Source organism: Amblyomma americanum, chromosome 5 (assembly GCF_052857255.1).
Source record: "Amblyomma americanum isolate KBUSLIRL-KWMA chromosome 5, ASM5285725v1, whole genome shotgun sequence".
Taxonomy (NCBI): Eukaryota; Metazoa; Arthropoda; class Arachnida; order Ixodida; family Ixodidae; genus Amblyomma; species Amblyomma americanum.
In genome coordinates this window covers 202,499,688-202,515,459 of record NC_135501.1, presented here as the reverse complement: position 1 = coordinate 202,515,459, position 15,772 = coordinate 202,499,688, and the positions used below count along the sequence as shown (strand labels likewise).

At 46.6% G+C, this 15,772-nt stretch overlaps 1 protein-coding gene across 1 annotated transcript in view; it reads left to right on the top strand.

Moving 5' to 3' along the window:
* Positions 1-13,903, top strand: part of LOC144135514 (uncharacterized) — a 30,248-nt gene extending 16,345 nt beyond the window's left edge. Inside the window, exons 7-10 of the mRNA XM_077668163.1 lie at positions 1,463-1,580; positions 6,490-6,663; positions 9,611-9,724; positions 13,696-13,903. Of these exons, the coding sequence (XP_077524289.1) occupies positions 1,463-1,580; positions 6,490-6,663; positions 9,611-9,724; positions 13,696-13,836 (547 nt within the window). The 3' untranslated portion in view covers positions 13,837-13,903. The remainder of the gene's footprint in view (positions 1-1,462; positions 1,581-6,489; positions 6,664-9,610; positions 9,725-13,695) is intronic.
* The last annotated feature ends 1,869 nt before the right edge of the window (positions 13,904-15,772 follow it).

Genomic DNA, 15,772 nt, shown 5'->3' with positions numbered 1-15,772 from the left:
CAAGGAGCAGAGTATGATGATTACTCGCGGCGGTTATCTGAGAGAAACTCGAGGAATAGAGGGACTACCTTACCCTCCTTGAAATTTAAATGTGAAAACAAAATTTTGTTTTCTGGAAGAAAAAAATTCATAGCGACATTTTAATTCATGAGGAGGCTGATTGAGCCAGATTTTGTCGCAGAAATGGAGACTGCCTCGATAGTCTCAGCATGCTGAGGCACGGTTATCAACTAGAGGCAACAAGAACTTACCTCTAGCTCGCGGCAGTACAGGCGCAAACGCCAACATAGCTCGAAACATGGAGCATGAAATGGGCATGGGCGGGGGTTCTCTTATTCCTTACCGCAACTGTGCCATGACGTAAGCCATTTAAACTAAAAGCTAAAAAGACGGCCTTCCCGTGCAGCACAAAGTATTGAATACTGGTGTTACGCAAGCTCGTTAGAACTGATTTTTGAGCAAGTTGTTTTTTTTTTTTTTTTGTACGGCAATCTATTCCCGCAAATCACAAATTCTGTGACTTTTCGCGTAGTTCAATTTCGTGGCTTAGACTTAACGGAGATCCCGCCAAAACAAGATCTGGATCACCGCCAATGCCCAACCCCAAATATCCCCTCTCCAACGGCGCCAGATCTACCTTCGCTGATGAATGAATGAATGAATGAATGAATGAATGAATGAATGAATGAATGAATGAATGAATGAATGAATGAATGAATGAATGAATTCATTGATTGCAGCAAGAATTTCGTACCTCCCAGCTTCTGCTGTTTCATAGGCATTCCTACAAATCACAAATTATGTGAGGTTTCGCGTAGTTCCATTTCATGGCTTAGACTTAACGTAGATCCCGCAATAACAAGATCTGGATCACCGCCAAACCCGTCGCGGTGGCTCAGTGGTTAGCGCGCTCGACTACTGATCCGGAGTTCCCGGGCTCGAACCCGACCGCGGCGGCTGCGTTTTTATGGAGGAAAAACGGTAAGGCGCCCGTTTGTTGTGCGATGTCAGTGCACGTTAAAGATCCCCAGGTGGTCGAAATTATTCCGGAGCCCTCCACTACAGCACCTATTCCATCCTTCTTTCACTCCTTCCTTTATTCGTTCCCCTACGGTGCGGTTCAGGTGTCCAACGATATATGAGACAGATACTGTGCAATTTCCTTCCCCAAAAAACCAATTTTATTTATTTATCACCGCCAATACCGCACCCCAAATATCCCCTCTCCAACGGCGCCAGACCTACCTTCGCTGATGAATGAATGAATGAATGAATGAATGAATGAATGAATGAATGAATGAATGAATGAATGAATGAATGAATGAATGAATGAATTCCTTACCGCAAGAATTTTGTGCCTCCCAGTTTCTGCTATTTCAGAGTTTAGTTTGGGCCTTCTTTAGACACAGCAGCACTCGAATGCGTTTTCCTAGGGATGATTGTCGTTCTCCTTCCTCTCCAGTTACAACGTGGACACAGTGATCGTTGTAACATCGACCAATGTCCAAGTAGAGTACGACAAATGCCTGGGGATTCCGCCGGCCGTCATAACGGCCGCCAACCAAGACTACACCTCGTTCGTGAGTGCAATCGCCAAAAATTGAGCCAATACCGAGCGCAAAGAACGACTCTGAGAACGCTAACATTGGCGCAATGTCAGCGAGTGAAACATGCAAAAGCACGCCTGTTTACAGGAGGTATTCCGAGGGGCCTGAATTGGGAACAGTTGGGGACAAGAGTTAATGGAGAATACCGAAATAAATAATCTGCGATTCGCTGATGACATTGCCTTGCTGAGTAACTCAGGAGGCGAGCTGCAAATCACGATCAATGAGTTAGACAGACCAAAAGAGTGGCTCTAAAAATCAACATGCAGAAAGCCAAAGTAATGTTTAACAGTCTAGCAAGGGAACGGCAGTTCACAATTGGTAGCGAGGTGTTGGAAGTGGTAAAGAATATCGACGTAGGGCAGGTAGTGACAGCTGATTCGGATCATGAAGAGATTGTCCGGACCCGTAGAGTATCTGTTACGGGTCCAAGTTGGACTTATTTGTGGAAATGTGGCGGAAAGTTTGAAGGATGCTTCACTCCCGCCATCGGTTGGCCCGATATTGCACTACCTCCGGGATCGGCCTTGTCTTTAGCGCGTCTTTACTATCCTGTCTTTCTATCCCATCTTTCAACTCTCCTACTATCTGCACGTGGTAGCGATTGTGACTCGGCTTGAGCCAGTGTTCAGGCCTGTGCACTTTCCTTTTCCTTCTTCCTGGCAGCAACAGACCGACCGGATCATGAGAGGGGAATAACTAGAAAGACAAGAATGGGGCGGAGCGCATATGGCAGGTTCTCACAGATCATGAATACCAGTTTATCAATATTCCTCAAGAGAAAAGTGTACAACAGCTGTATCTTACCGGTACTCACCTACGGAGCAGAAACGTGGAGGCTAACGAAAAGGGTTCAGTTTAAGTTAAGGACACCGCAGCGAGCCATGGAAAGGAAAATGACAGGTGTAAGGCTAAGAGACCGGAAGCGGGCAGAGTGGGTGAGGCAACAAACACGGTGTAATGACATCCCAGTCGAAATCAAGAGGAAGCAATGGGCTTGGGCAGTGCATGTACTGCGAAGGAAAGGTAACCGCTGGTCCTAAAGGGTAACCGAGTGGATTCCAAGAGAAAGTAAGCGCAGCAGGGGGCGGCAGAAGGTTAGGTGGGCGGATGAGATTAAGAAGTTTGCAGGCAAAGGTTGGATGCAGCTGGCAAAGGATAGGGTTAATTGGAGAGACATGGGAGAGGTCTTTTCCCTGCAGTGGGTGTATTCAGGCTTATGATGATGATGATGTCAGTCAAATTAAGCGGGGTACAGTATAGCTGCACAGATTTATATAATAGTAAGAGTGTGAATACTAGTTAAAACCGCACGAGGCAATAAGAAAGCTTCTCCGCGTGGGATGGTTGATTCAAAATGCAGATGTAGCATCGAGAGACTGTAGTTTTCAGGAATAATTGACTGCGATCGGACGAACAGAGCGCAACAAGGCGCAACCACACAAGACTTACGGTGGAAAAAGGAATTGAGGCAGTCTTTGGATATAAAAATAAACCTCCAAAAGCTGGCCGCGTATTCATTTCAAAGGAAAGCTTTCAGGGGCACGCCAGGTTATGTGCTTTAAAGGTCGGGGCAACCCGGAGATCAAACCTGTATACAATATAGGAACTCTCACTGACGTCACAAACCTCTGCTGACTAGCACACTGGCAGTAACAGCCACACACCAACCGCGGCAAGATTTGTGTCTGCGCGTGCGCGATCACTAAGTTCGCGAATTGCGCCGGTTTTAATCATTTACTCCTTAGAGGTATACCCGCTTGCCTAGGCGTGATGTTTTCTTGGCGTTAACTAAAGCCCTACCGTGGCCGCTTGTACTCTGTCTCTGACCCACAGAACTGCGCTAGCAGCACAAAATCGAAGGTGAATACATACTTTGTTCGTGCGCACTATAGCGGAAAGCTATATAAACCAACTGTACCCGTTACAGAGAGAAGTAAAGAGGAATTTTGGAAGTTTTCTTCGTTTTTAAGCATTATCAATGTCAAAAGTTTCTATAAACTAAAATTAATGTTGAACGAGAAGGTCTATGCGGTACAATGAGAAAGTCGCTTCGCAGTCGAAGGCGCAAGCATCCTAGCATAATAGTGCAAGAAATATCACTTAAGGGTTTGGATTTTAAGGGCTAGGATGACCACTGTTATCTTCGAAATTTTGAGATGAAGCTCCTACAACATCTGAAAGGCGGCAGCAATGACTGCTGTATACACTTTTCAGCTGCTCTGTCATCCATCGCATCAACAGAAAAGCCCTTGATTCTCTGATCGCCAGGACGAACAGGGCACGAAGACGAAGTGACGTGAAACTAGTCCCAAGCGCTGGTCTGGGTACAAAGCGTTTTTATTGGCCGCGCAATAAGACTGTACTCGCAGCTCAACCGGCCGCTTTGTTTGTGTTAACGTGAGGGCGAAATGAGATTAGAGATACGTTGTCACAATAAAGAATGTTATCCAGACAGATCTTTCATCCCCAAGACATCTAAGGAATGGAACCACGCCTCTACTTCCATCGCCTCCACTGCAGTCTCTTACCTGTTTAAGAATTCCGTTAGCGATTATATAACATGGTGATACTGTACTAATTCTGATCGTGGTAATGTTTTAAGAGCTCTTACAACTCGCATTCGTACGTTTCTTGTCCATTCGAGATTTAAAGATGGCGGCCGGTCATGTGATCAAATATCGGCAAAATGTGAACTCATCGTGACGCCATGTCGGCCGGTTTACCCCATGGGGTGGCGTTCCCATATATATATATATATAAAATCGAAAATTGAAGAAACATAGCAGGATATATATATATATATATATATATATATATATATATATATATATATATATATATATATATATATATATATATATAATATCCCTCTGCGACCACCCGTTTGGCCCCTCCGATGGTCACCTTCATTACGGTTTCGAAACCGTAATGAAGGCGACCTTCCGTGGTGGCCAAACCGTCCCTGGTGGCCAGACCGGTGGTCGCAGAGGGATGCGGGCGGTACCTGACGAATCGTCGTTTCGTGATGTACAGGTTGGTATCCCAATTTGTCGAAGGCATAGGTAAAAACAACTTAGCTAGCGCTCTTCATTTGGTTTCGCATTCGCGAATCATTTAATTTTTTTACCCACTCCTCTCCGCAATGCTTCGGCCCTAAGAGTAAACAAATAAATGAATAAATAAACAAACTCTTACACAGCGTGCTGTGGGAAATTGAGAAAATAGAGATAAAGTGGAGAGAGAGAGAGAGAGAGAGCTTAGCGTTGCAAAGCCGATTTGTATACTGTGTGCTGCCTGCGGACAGCAGTGTCTAAACGCACCAGACAATTTGAACAAGACACCATCAAGACACCCGCCACAACTTTTGCTCAGAGCAATAAAAAAATAAAATACCGGCTGACATGTTTTCTAGCCCTCCAAGCTATACCCCCAAGCCTGGAAAGCTTAAGTGCAAAGGGAATCAAGTTCCATATCAAATGTGAACCAACTCCATCGCCCCAATGATTAGCCCATCGAAGTTAAACCATAACATTCTAAACGAGAACCTTCCAAGGGACATCGCCCTCAGACCCGCTTCGGTGGCTTAGTGGTTAGGACGCAAGGTTACTGAGCCGGATTTACGCGGTTTGAACCCGACCGCGCCCCGCCGCGGTGGCTCAGTGGTTAGGGCACTCGACTACTGATCCGGAGTTCCCGGGTTCGTACCCAACCGCGGCGGCTGCGTTTTTATGGAGGAAAAACGCGAAGGCGCCCGTGTGCTGTGCGATGTCAGTGCACGTTAAAGATCCCCAGATGGTCGAAATTATTCCGGAGCCCTCCACTACGGCATCTATTCTTCCTTTCTTCTTTCACTCCCTCCTTTATCCCTTCCCTTACGGCGCGGTTCAGGTGTCCAAAGATATATGAGACAGATACTGCGCCATTTCCTTTCCCCAAAAAACCAATTATTATTAAATTATTATCCCTGTGGATTTTTTTCAATCAATATCCCGCAAACCGCCGCGCCTTGGTTAAGTGGTCGCTCACCGCAGTCCGAGTCTCTCTCCATTCGCGCTGGCACTCTCACTTCTACTTCGCATTTTACAGCGCTCGTCGCTCGAAAGCTTGCCATGAGACTGGAAATAAACTGCGCACTCCTAGCCAGCATTACTACTGGGCGGCTGAGGGCAGGCGTGATGTCATTTCCGTCGGCTCGTAGCTTGCAGTGCGCAGAGTGCCGTGAAAAAAAATGGCAGCGACTTAACTTGGCTAACCCTGGAATTATCGAAAAGGAAGCACGCTTTCTAAGCCTCTGAGGCTCGTCCATGGCAGCTTCACTGCATGCTCGCGGCAGCCGTTATATATATATATATATATATATATATATATATATATATATATATATATATATATATATATATATATATATATAACCACACGACCATGTGGATATGACGTGGTATCACAGGGTCTTGCGACACCCCCACCGATAAATTTTAAGATACTTGGTCAACCCAAAGGTCACCCAATGTCAAAGGTCAACTAAAGGTCATGGGTCAAGGTCAGGACTCAAGGGTTCGACACCATAACTGTACCACATATGGTCATATACGGCTAACGTGGTTGGGCTGAAGGTCGCTCAAGGTCATTCTTCGGCCCACGCGACGACTGCTTTACCTAGCGTAGCAAATCTTTTCGCTTCGAAACAGCCATCCGTTCAAAAATAACCGGAATGATCGCTGTTTACTAGGGGTAATCGTATCTTAAGAATTCAAATGTGGTGCTGTCCGAATAATTTCAGATTTTTCATCTGCATTCTCTTAACTGCCGCCGAGTAAATTTCAGATGTGAAAGGTATTGAGCCCCAATCATCTTTTTTTTTCTTTTTGCCCGTACGCAGAACAAGCTTAAAGAGCTGGTTAAAAAAAGTTACCAGTACCCGGACAAATACATTATCGTCGGGGTGTCGCTGGAGTTTGGAGCCTTGGCGCAAAAGTTAAACAAAAAGGTCGACGTGAACAACTTCCAGCTCTACAGGGAGTGCAGTCAGCAGACGGTGGTGCCCGTTGACGTGGTAAGCATCGCTTGTTCCTCTTCACTGCTACATGGGTGTCTGCTGTCTCAGCGGTTCGTTTTCATATCATTTCCCTGCCGTGTGCAGCAAGATACTAGACACCTTTAGCCACGGAGGAGTTTCCACTCCGCCGTCTGTGGCGACCAGAAAAGGTTACAAGCCCGCGGCGCCACTATCCTGATGGCGGCGCCTGGCGGCCTGGAAAGAAACTACTGAAATACAACGTCACGGCGTGCCCGCTGAAGCAAACACCCGTTTCGTCTGCTTGTCGTCTGCTTTGAGCGCGCGCCGCCGTAGAGCGCGCCGGAGCCGCCTGCCCGGGCGCGGCATTTTTTTTTCCTGCTGCTTCTACGAGGCGCCGCAAGGCGCCGCCACTGCATGCGCCCCCGTCGACGCGTACAATTGTGACTTTATCTGGTCGCCTGCGCTCGCTCGCGCTGACAGGAGTTTCACCTCTTGTATTGTCTTGCTCCGTGCCTTTAGCATACCGTGTACCGTGTTACCGTTACCACTGTACCTGAAGCCCGCGTGCAGCCAATGCGCATGCGCAAATCGCCTTGAAGGCACCAGATGGCGTTAGGTACTAGGCAGCTGCGCGCGTGCCTGCAGCATCAGAGCGAATCAGCGCGTGCTCACCGACGGTGGGCGGTCTCCCTGTATTCCCGTAACGGTAACACGCTACATGGTATGCTTAAGGTGTCTAATATAAATGAATAATGACTGCGATGACAGTATGATTACCATGACGATAATCGCGCTAGTCCTGAGCAGTCTGTAGACTTCAAATGAAAATGTGATTCGGAGCAGCGGCTGCTTATCATATTTGAGGACACCAGAATTGACCACGTCGAAAACGTTAACTTTGCATCCAGCATATTCTTGCACCATACCAACGAAAAATCAGCAATCAGACCCGGTCTTACAATCCTTTCAGCTCGTTTACTTGCTTTGCTGACGCTGACTTTGTGATCACTTTCATGCCCAACATTCTTCAAGAAAAAATTGGATTATTGGAAACCTGTACAGTACTGATATGAAAATATCGAAGTTAATGGTCCACTTCTCTGATATGTAGGAAAATCTTTCTTGGTATTGTTTCCATCGTTTGCATCCAGAAGTTAAGACTAGCAGAGTAAACTGCTTTAGATGATAGCGAGAACGTTAATAGCAAAAAAGAAAACTTCACAGTTCAAAATGCTTTTGTCCAGAATTATTGGGTATGTTTCAACGCATATGCTCATTTTTCTGAAGATCCGACCATGGAATCTCATGGATTAAGAACACAAATCTTAGGAAACATGAAGAGCAACCGATTGAAAATCTTGCCTCACTGTGGGTAGAACCTTTACTCCCGTGAGTGTTGCAAAACTGTAGTTTGATGATATAAAAAGGAACCACTGCACATATTTTCATACGCAAATATTTGGAGTGTCAGAGTAGCGTCAGTAATGATGAGAAGATGGCGATGTTAGCTTCCTTGCAAAGCAACCTTTGCCGCTGAGAGATCGAAATCCACACTGACAGGAAGACTGACTGGCCTTTGCCTTGGACGCAAGTTGTCGAAGTGCCATTCGCTACCACAAATGTCATACGGCCTAAGCAATCAGCTCTTACGCAGCTCCGCGTGCTTCATTCAGAGCGCAACAATTCTTTCTAAATGAGCCTAACGTCTCAGCGTGTTAAAGTTCAAAAGAACTTCTTGCTTGGCTAGTTGGCAATTGATTATCGTAATTTAAAGGCTCCAAATATCACACACACACACACACACACGAGAGAGAGAAGAGAACGGGACAGAGTGCTTGTGTGTGTGTGTGTGTGTGTGTGTGTGTGTGTGTGTGTGTGTGTGTGTGTGTGTGTGTGTGTGTGTGTGTGTGTGTGTGTGTGTGTGTGTGTGTGTGTGTGTGTGTGTGTGTGTGTGTGTGTGTGTGTGTGTGTGTGTGTGTGTGTGTGTGTGTGTGTGTGTGTGTGTGTGTGTGTGTGTGTGTGTGTGTGTGTGTGTGTGTGTGTGTGTGTGTGTGTGTGTGTGTGTGTGTGTGTGTGTGTGTGTGTGTGTGTGTGTGTGTGTGTGTGTGTGTGTGTGTGTGTGTGTGTGTGTGTGTGTGTGTGTGTGTGTGTGTGTGTGTGTGTGTGTGTGTGTGTGTGTGTGTGTGTGTGTGTGTGTGTGTGTGTGTGTGTGTGTGTGTGTGTGTGTGTGTGTGTGTGTGTGTGTGTGTGTGTGTGTGTGTGTGTGTGTGTGTGTGTGTGTGTGTGTGTGTGTGTGTGTGTGTGTGTGTGTGTGTGTGTGTGTGTGTGTGTGTGTGTGTGTGTGTGTGTGTGTGTGTGTGTGTGTGTGTGTGTGTGTGTGTGTGTGTGTGTGTGTGTGTGTGTGTGTGTGTGTGTGTGTGTGTGTGTGTGTGTGTGTGTGTGTGTGTGTGTGTGTGTGTGTGTGTGTGTGTGTGTGTGTGTGTGTGATTTTTGGTGCCTTTAAATTACAATGAGTCTTAAATTTCACAAGGGCAAGAAGGTATTTAGGTCAGTGTAGGCTGAGGAACACCCCTTAACTTTAAACAACACTATATGGGAGTAAAAATGGAGTAAGTGGTCCGCTTGCCCACTCTTTTTTTCTAAAAAGAACTTCGCTAGAGGACAACTTACTACCTTTTTACTTCTTTCTGTTTAGAGAGTTTTTACTCGACATTGCTGCCAATAACACAGGTTCTGTAACATTTGAGCGTTTTGACATAGCTCTGTCGTATAACAGAACCATATGCACTTACTGCCTGCCATCAACAGCGCATGCGCAGACGGCCTTTCGTGACCAACAGCGCATGCGCTGTTGGCGGTTGAGGTGCACGGTAGCACTACGCTAAAACTCTTTTTAGATTCGTGTTGTACTCCTTTGTTGTTTCTTTTCACCGTCGTGTTACGTTACGCGATGCATGTCACATCCAGAGCTTGATCCTTGCAGCCGTGCGACTCGGCTAAGTCGAAAGAGTTGGGCGAGTCTACAAACGTCGCAGTCCTGAAGGGCGCTGAATATAATTACGTGCTATATGAGACAACAAAAACCACCAAAGCAAAGGTGAGAGCACGTGAGTTTGTCGGGCTGGCAATGGTTGCGCGTCCTGATGTGTGGTTACACAGCATGTGCTTGCTGCAGACGCTTTGCGGCAGCGGTGGTAATCGATGTCACAGATTATTAAAAAATTCGCCGGAGTTTCAAGTCAAAGTGGAAACATCGCGTATTTCAGATTGCTAGTGTCCGGCCCGCAATGTGGATTCGTCCCAGAGATGACTTAGCTCAGGAAAGGCCTTCAGATGATCTCAGGGCTGTGTTAATATTGCCGCGAATATATGCAGTGTTTGTTCGTTTTTCAAATCTGCCGCCACACCACCTTATCGCTTTCTTTGCGACGCAAGACACGACTAGATTTATCTCGATTGATCGCAGCCAGGCAGAGCTGATTTACGTTGTTCCGGAATGTTCTAGTAACTTTGCACGCTTTATCTCGAAAGTTCGCTATCAGCTTAAAAATTGAACACGGCCGACAGCGGCGGGCATTCTGTTCGACGACCGCCGAGCACGCTTGTCGCTTCGCCGCCGCCGAGTGATTCAGTCCGTTGTGGGTGCAAGTCAGCCCAATAAACAGTTGTCTTTTAGAAGACCCTTTCGTCCGTCTTCATCGCTGCTTCACTGTCGTCACCACTACGTGACAATATCTACGACAAAGGTTGGACGAAAGTTCGTCTCGTCAGACAATTAGTTCAAGTAAAAGTGTTACAGTCATTGAAGTCAATACTGTTCAGGCGAGCAACCTGTACACATTTCTTATTGTGTAAATAGTTTGTGTATATTACTTCTCCCCCTATTCTCTCTTCCTGTCCCCTCACCTCTTTCATTGCATTTCTCCATTCTGCCTGCTATCCTTTATGTCCGCTGCCCCTGCTCAGGTGCTTCAGTATCGATGGCAGATGCCGGGGCTAGCAAAAATCTTATCCTTCGTTTTTATTTTTATTTTAATCAACCACTTACTACTACTGCTACTGAAGTCAAAGCAAACAAGCTTAAAAGGACAGGCCATCGAAACTTACATGCGCAGGATATGATGTAATGATTGCATGTAGATGTTTGGCATCGTCCCTTCCTTCCGGTCAATGGCATCGGGAGTCTTTAGAGTTAATGGCTCAAACAAAAAGCGTGTCGTCAAGTTCCGCTCTTTGAATACAATTGCAGCGTTGTCCCAGTCAATGTGCTCGTGCTCGTGCTTGGTGCATATTTATTCAGAGCGGCGACACGCCTTTTGCTTGAGCTACCATTCACCCAAACGGCTCCTGATACCATGAACCGGGAGAAAGAGACAAAGCCACCCGCCCATTTACATGCGATCATTACGTCATATTCTGGGCATTTTAGTTTCAACGGCCTGTAATTTTTTACTTGGTCAGTTAATATCATTGCTCAATTACAAACGCGTGCTACTATTAGAAATAAAAAATTGCCAGGAAGAAGTTAAACTGGACTTGGATCAAATCACTGCTTTTCTCCAAACTAGAAACTGTACCGCGGGTATGTATTGTTTAACGCCTAGAAACTGCATTTTGTCTACTACAGACGCCGTGTAGTGATGCTGTAAGGCTCTTTCACGTGCCGTTTCATTTCACCACACATGGACATTTGAAAGACGGGAAACGATGTTAAGCCATATCTGTAGACTGAATTCATAGACAAAGATTTCATAAGGTTTTAAGAATTTATTTAGTGCAGTATGCTAGCACCGATTTCTTCTGGAAACTGATGTATAGGACCTCCACTGCGGTGTAATGCAATGTAGGTGCGATAATGTACAATAGAGAGCTCCTGAGTTAGCGTTGGTCAAACTTCGGTCCCGATTCTTAGTTTACTGAGGGGCGAATACGAAGCGAAAATAAGGATGCAGGTTGGCGGAAAGAAACTTCAGCATTAGTCTAGAAAGCAGGGAATGAAGGGGGAGGAAATAGAACCAAATACATCTTCTTTCGCAAACGTGAAAACATAAGTTCTCATGTAATTAAACGCATTCGTTTAAGCACCCCTATCGCGCATGTTTCTCTACTGCGTTAGCAGTATAGCTCGCTCTCGGCGAAAACGCGGTGGGTCTGTGTGAAGCCTCCAGCCGTCAGCGCCTCTAGCGGATTGGGGGGGGGGGGGGTGATCAGGGCACCATCCGGGCCCGGAGAGTTCATGGTAGGTGCACCTTTGGGTACCCTCCTACCAACCCCCACCCACCCTCGAAAAGCTCTATCCTCCACCTACACTGTTCCACCCAACAGAAGCCCACCCAGCAGCGGAGCGAAAATGCGAGGGCGAAATCAAACTCAAAGGCGCAATGTTAAAGCGGTCAATGTAGGAGCAAAAGGTACAATGGTTAGCGCTAACGCTGATTTGTTGCATCACATCGCGTGATCAGCAAGTGGACAAGAAGCCCGGAAGGGAAACAGAAATACGAAATAGGCTTAAGTGAGCCCATGACTGCATGGCAATAGGTCAGCTGGTAAAGGTGTAGAGGGGGTCAACAAATATTCAGCTGTTAGCAGCGCACTGTTTAGGCCCCTTCTACGCCTATATAGACTACATCTCCTATAGACTTCTTTGCCTTCCTATAGATATTTCATTTTGTCTGTTCTTAGTCTATAGACTGTCTATAGAAAAAATCCATAGTCTATAGATTGCCCATAGGCTCTCTATAGACTATAGTCTATAGGATTTGTCTACAGAAAGTCTATGGAATTTATAGCAAGAGTCTATGGAGTCTGGAGAACTTTTTCTAAGCGTCGATACCATTGTCCTGCAGGGTGTAGAGGGTGTTACAAGGGGGGGGGGGGGGGGGGGGGGGGGGGGGCTTGCAAGCGGTGAGGAGGAGAGAATAATTTCGCTCAAGAGGACATACTGCGCTTTAAGCAAGGAAGACGATCATAGCATATTCGCGTGTGATGACTGACAGATGAGCCGCCGGACCTGCACATGAAGAGATGTAGGATAACACCGTTTGCGATGTCATTAATCATTCGTAAGTGAGGAATTATATAGGGATGCACACTTAAAGCCAGAATATGAAAATCATGCCGCGGATGGTACGGTGGTGTACAGAAAACTTATACACTGGTATTAATCCAAGGGGAAATAATCGAAGGCTCTAAATATATTGTACACTATACCGCATAATTTCAAGCGCATCAGCGGCACAATAGTAGTCTTGTTCAGAAATTATTTGTGAAAGACGATTTACAGACCGATGAGCGTAAGGTCCAATTTCCTACAAGCTATTTGCTAGGTTTATAGTGTAAGGATCGCAGCCGAAGTAACTGGCTGGTTTCCGGGTAACCGGCCATAATCATGCACTTTTTGGGGGATTTTTTTTGCTTTTTATATCAAGCCTGGCACGCGAATTAAACGCTGAAAATTAAGATGGACGCTACCATATTTAACGGTAGCTGTGGTTTGAAACCTGTCAATGTGAGCTTTGCTGTGCTTTTTTCACAAGCATTGCTTGCTTGCAAACTAAAAATATTCGCATCCTCCCATATGATGGAACATGCAATCTCTTCCGTGCTGCCATACATATGTCCGCACCATGACTTAATACTGCTTTTACGCAGTCCGTAAGTGCAGTATTAAGTCGTGGTGTGGACATATGCATGACAGCACGGAAGAGATTGCGTGTTCCATCATATGGTAGGGTGCGATTTTTTTTTCTGTAATCTTGGCATCCTCCTGGCAAAAACATAGTAATTTTGAAATGTCGCCGTTGAATACTATTCAGCGTCTTCTGATACAGAGAAAATATTTGCATGATGACAAGCCCCTATACACGCACACTTCAATGCATCTGCTTTATTTTAAATGTCAGCACACGCACTGCTTACACAGAGCTTACGGGAAGACTATGTGAGAGTGCCATAAAATATTTATATTCACAGATACTATAGGAAGATATAAAACAGGAAATATCCATCCCGTGCGTAACATCGATTGCAAGAGCTGGTTTCATGTTCAACACGATCGCCCATTCTCAGGTGGACATCATCAAGAGCCTTCCCCCGTGGCACCGCTTCTCATGGCTGGTGTACGACGTGCACATGGTCGACGTGGGAGGCACATGCAATGCCGCGAAGTTCCAGCTTCTCCTGGATGTCAAAAAGAACTTCGGGATGTGATCGGGATGTTATCGGGATGTGAAGAGAGCAAAACGCACACCTCGAGCATGCTAACTGAAATTCAGTTTACAAGCCCATCGCGAAGAAAGCATGTAGAAGCGATAGAGCTAAATTCGTGTTTCATCCCGAATAAACCCTTTGTGCGAAACCAACTGTTTCTTTTGTACAGCGGTTAATTGCATTTGGCAGTCTTTGATAACTCCGTCTCGCGAGCATAGAGCCAAATACAGTCACAGTGGCTGGGTTTCGCGCCGTGGTTACGCCCTGCCACCTCATCCTCATTTATGGTGCAGGTATCTCCGCATTCAGGCAATAACTTCATATGCATCAATTTTGTTCGTTCTAAACAGACCTTGCACGATAGAGCCTTTAATCTGAGAGCAGCAACGCCACAATTCACTCTGGAGGGCGAGCAAGCAGTCCGCCGTCCTATTAGCGTGCTTAGTCTGGCTCCGTCGAAGGGGTGTCTCTAGCGGGCCGAGAAGTTAGCGGTGGCCATCAGGGCTATGGACTGTGTACCATTCTTGAGGCCGCTCTGACCAGCACAAATCTAAGATTAGCAACAGCTGCTCTAGTAGACCTGCGGGATCACGGCGGCACATGGAGCCCTGGACTGAGGGGTACACTCTGGAAGACAAGCATACATCATCACCAACTGCAGGGCAAAGGCCTCTCCCATATCTCTCCAATTAACCCTGTCCTTTGCCAGCTCCGGCCACCGTATGCCCGCAAAGTTCTTAATTTCATCCGGCCACCTAACCTTCTGCCGCCCCCTGACACGCTTGCCCGCTCTTGGAATCCACTCCGTTACTCTTAAGTACCAGTGGTTATCTTGCCGTGTTTATTCCCTCACCCACTCTTCCCGCTTCCGGTCTCTTAACGTTACACAATATTTTTCTTTCCATGGCTCGCTGCGTTGTCCTCAACTTAAAGCATACAATATGTAATTAAAGTTTTTCCTCCTCCAGTGTATTTGAGCACAGGGAGAGAGGGAAAGCGGCTGGCGGCCTGCTTCACACATCGCTTTATACGAAGATGAGAAATCCCTTTTAAAGGCCGTCCCCACATTCTGCCGTTGTTGTGTAGCCTTGGAGCTAAGTGGCCATCTCTGGACTGGAGGGCACACGTTTCTCTTTCTTCACGCTTTGTGTAGTGCTGCCAACTTTGTACTTTTTTCTGTTCCTGGTTTCAGAAAATGTGTTCATGATCATCTTTTTTTTTTCGGTCCTTGAACTGAGTGGATTCCGAGAAAATGAAAGCGTAGCAGGAGGCGGCAGAAAGTTAGGCGAGTGGATGAAATCCATTAGTTCGCGGGGATGCTCTGGCTACAGCTGGCAAAGGGCAGGTTAATTGAAGCCATGGGAGAGGATTTTTTCCTACAGTGGGCGTAGTCAAGATGCTGCTACTGCTGCTGATGATGGCCTTTGCCCTGTAGTGGACGTAACTGCAGGGCAAAGGCCATCATCAGCAGCAGCATCTTGACTACGCCCACTGTAGGGAAAAGCCCTCTCCCATGTCTCTTAAATTAACCTGTCCTTTGCCAGCTGCGGCCACCGTATCCCCGCAAACCCTCCGCTATACGTAACAGGTCTGACCACCGCCTTGGTTAGATGCTCTGCAGCCGCTGGGGACTAAGGGCCGAGAGTTAATTGGTTTGTTCAAAGAAGGTTGCGATTAAGTACAACACCAGGGTGGCCAAATCCTGTTCTGACTATACAGGAGAAATGTTTCGACTGCCACTAAAGAGAATAAAAAATAGTTGGTTGCTTCAGATTCATGCAGTCGCTACATTGTAGCATGGCGGGTCTCGGATCCCTTGCCAATATTGGGCTTCGGGTGGGGGGGACCCGCCATCGCTGCCGCCCACTTAGCGTGCTGTGTACTAGAGGGGGCCGCCGCCAGCTTTGCCCGCTATTGAGGGATACGATGTGGGGAA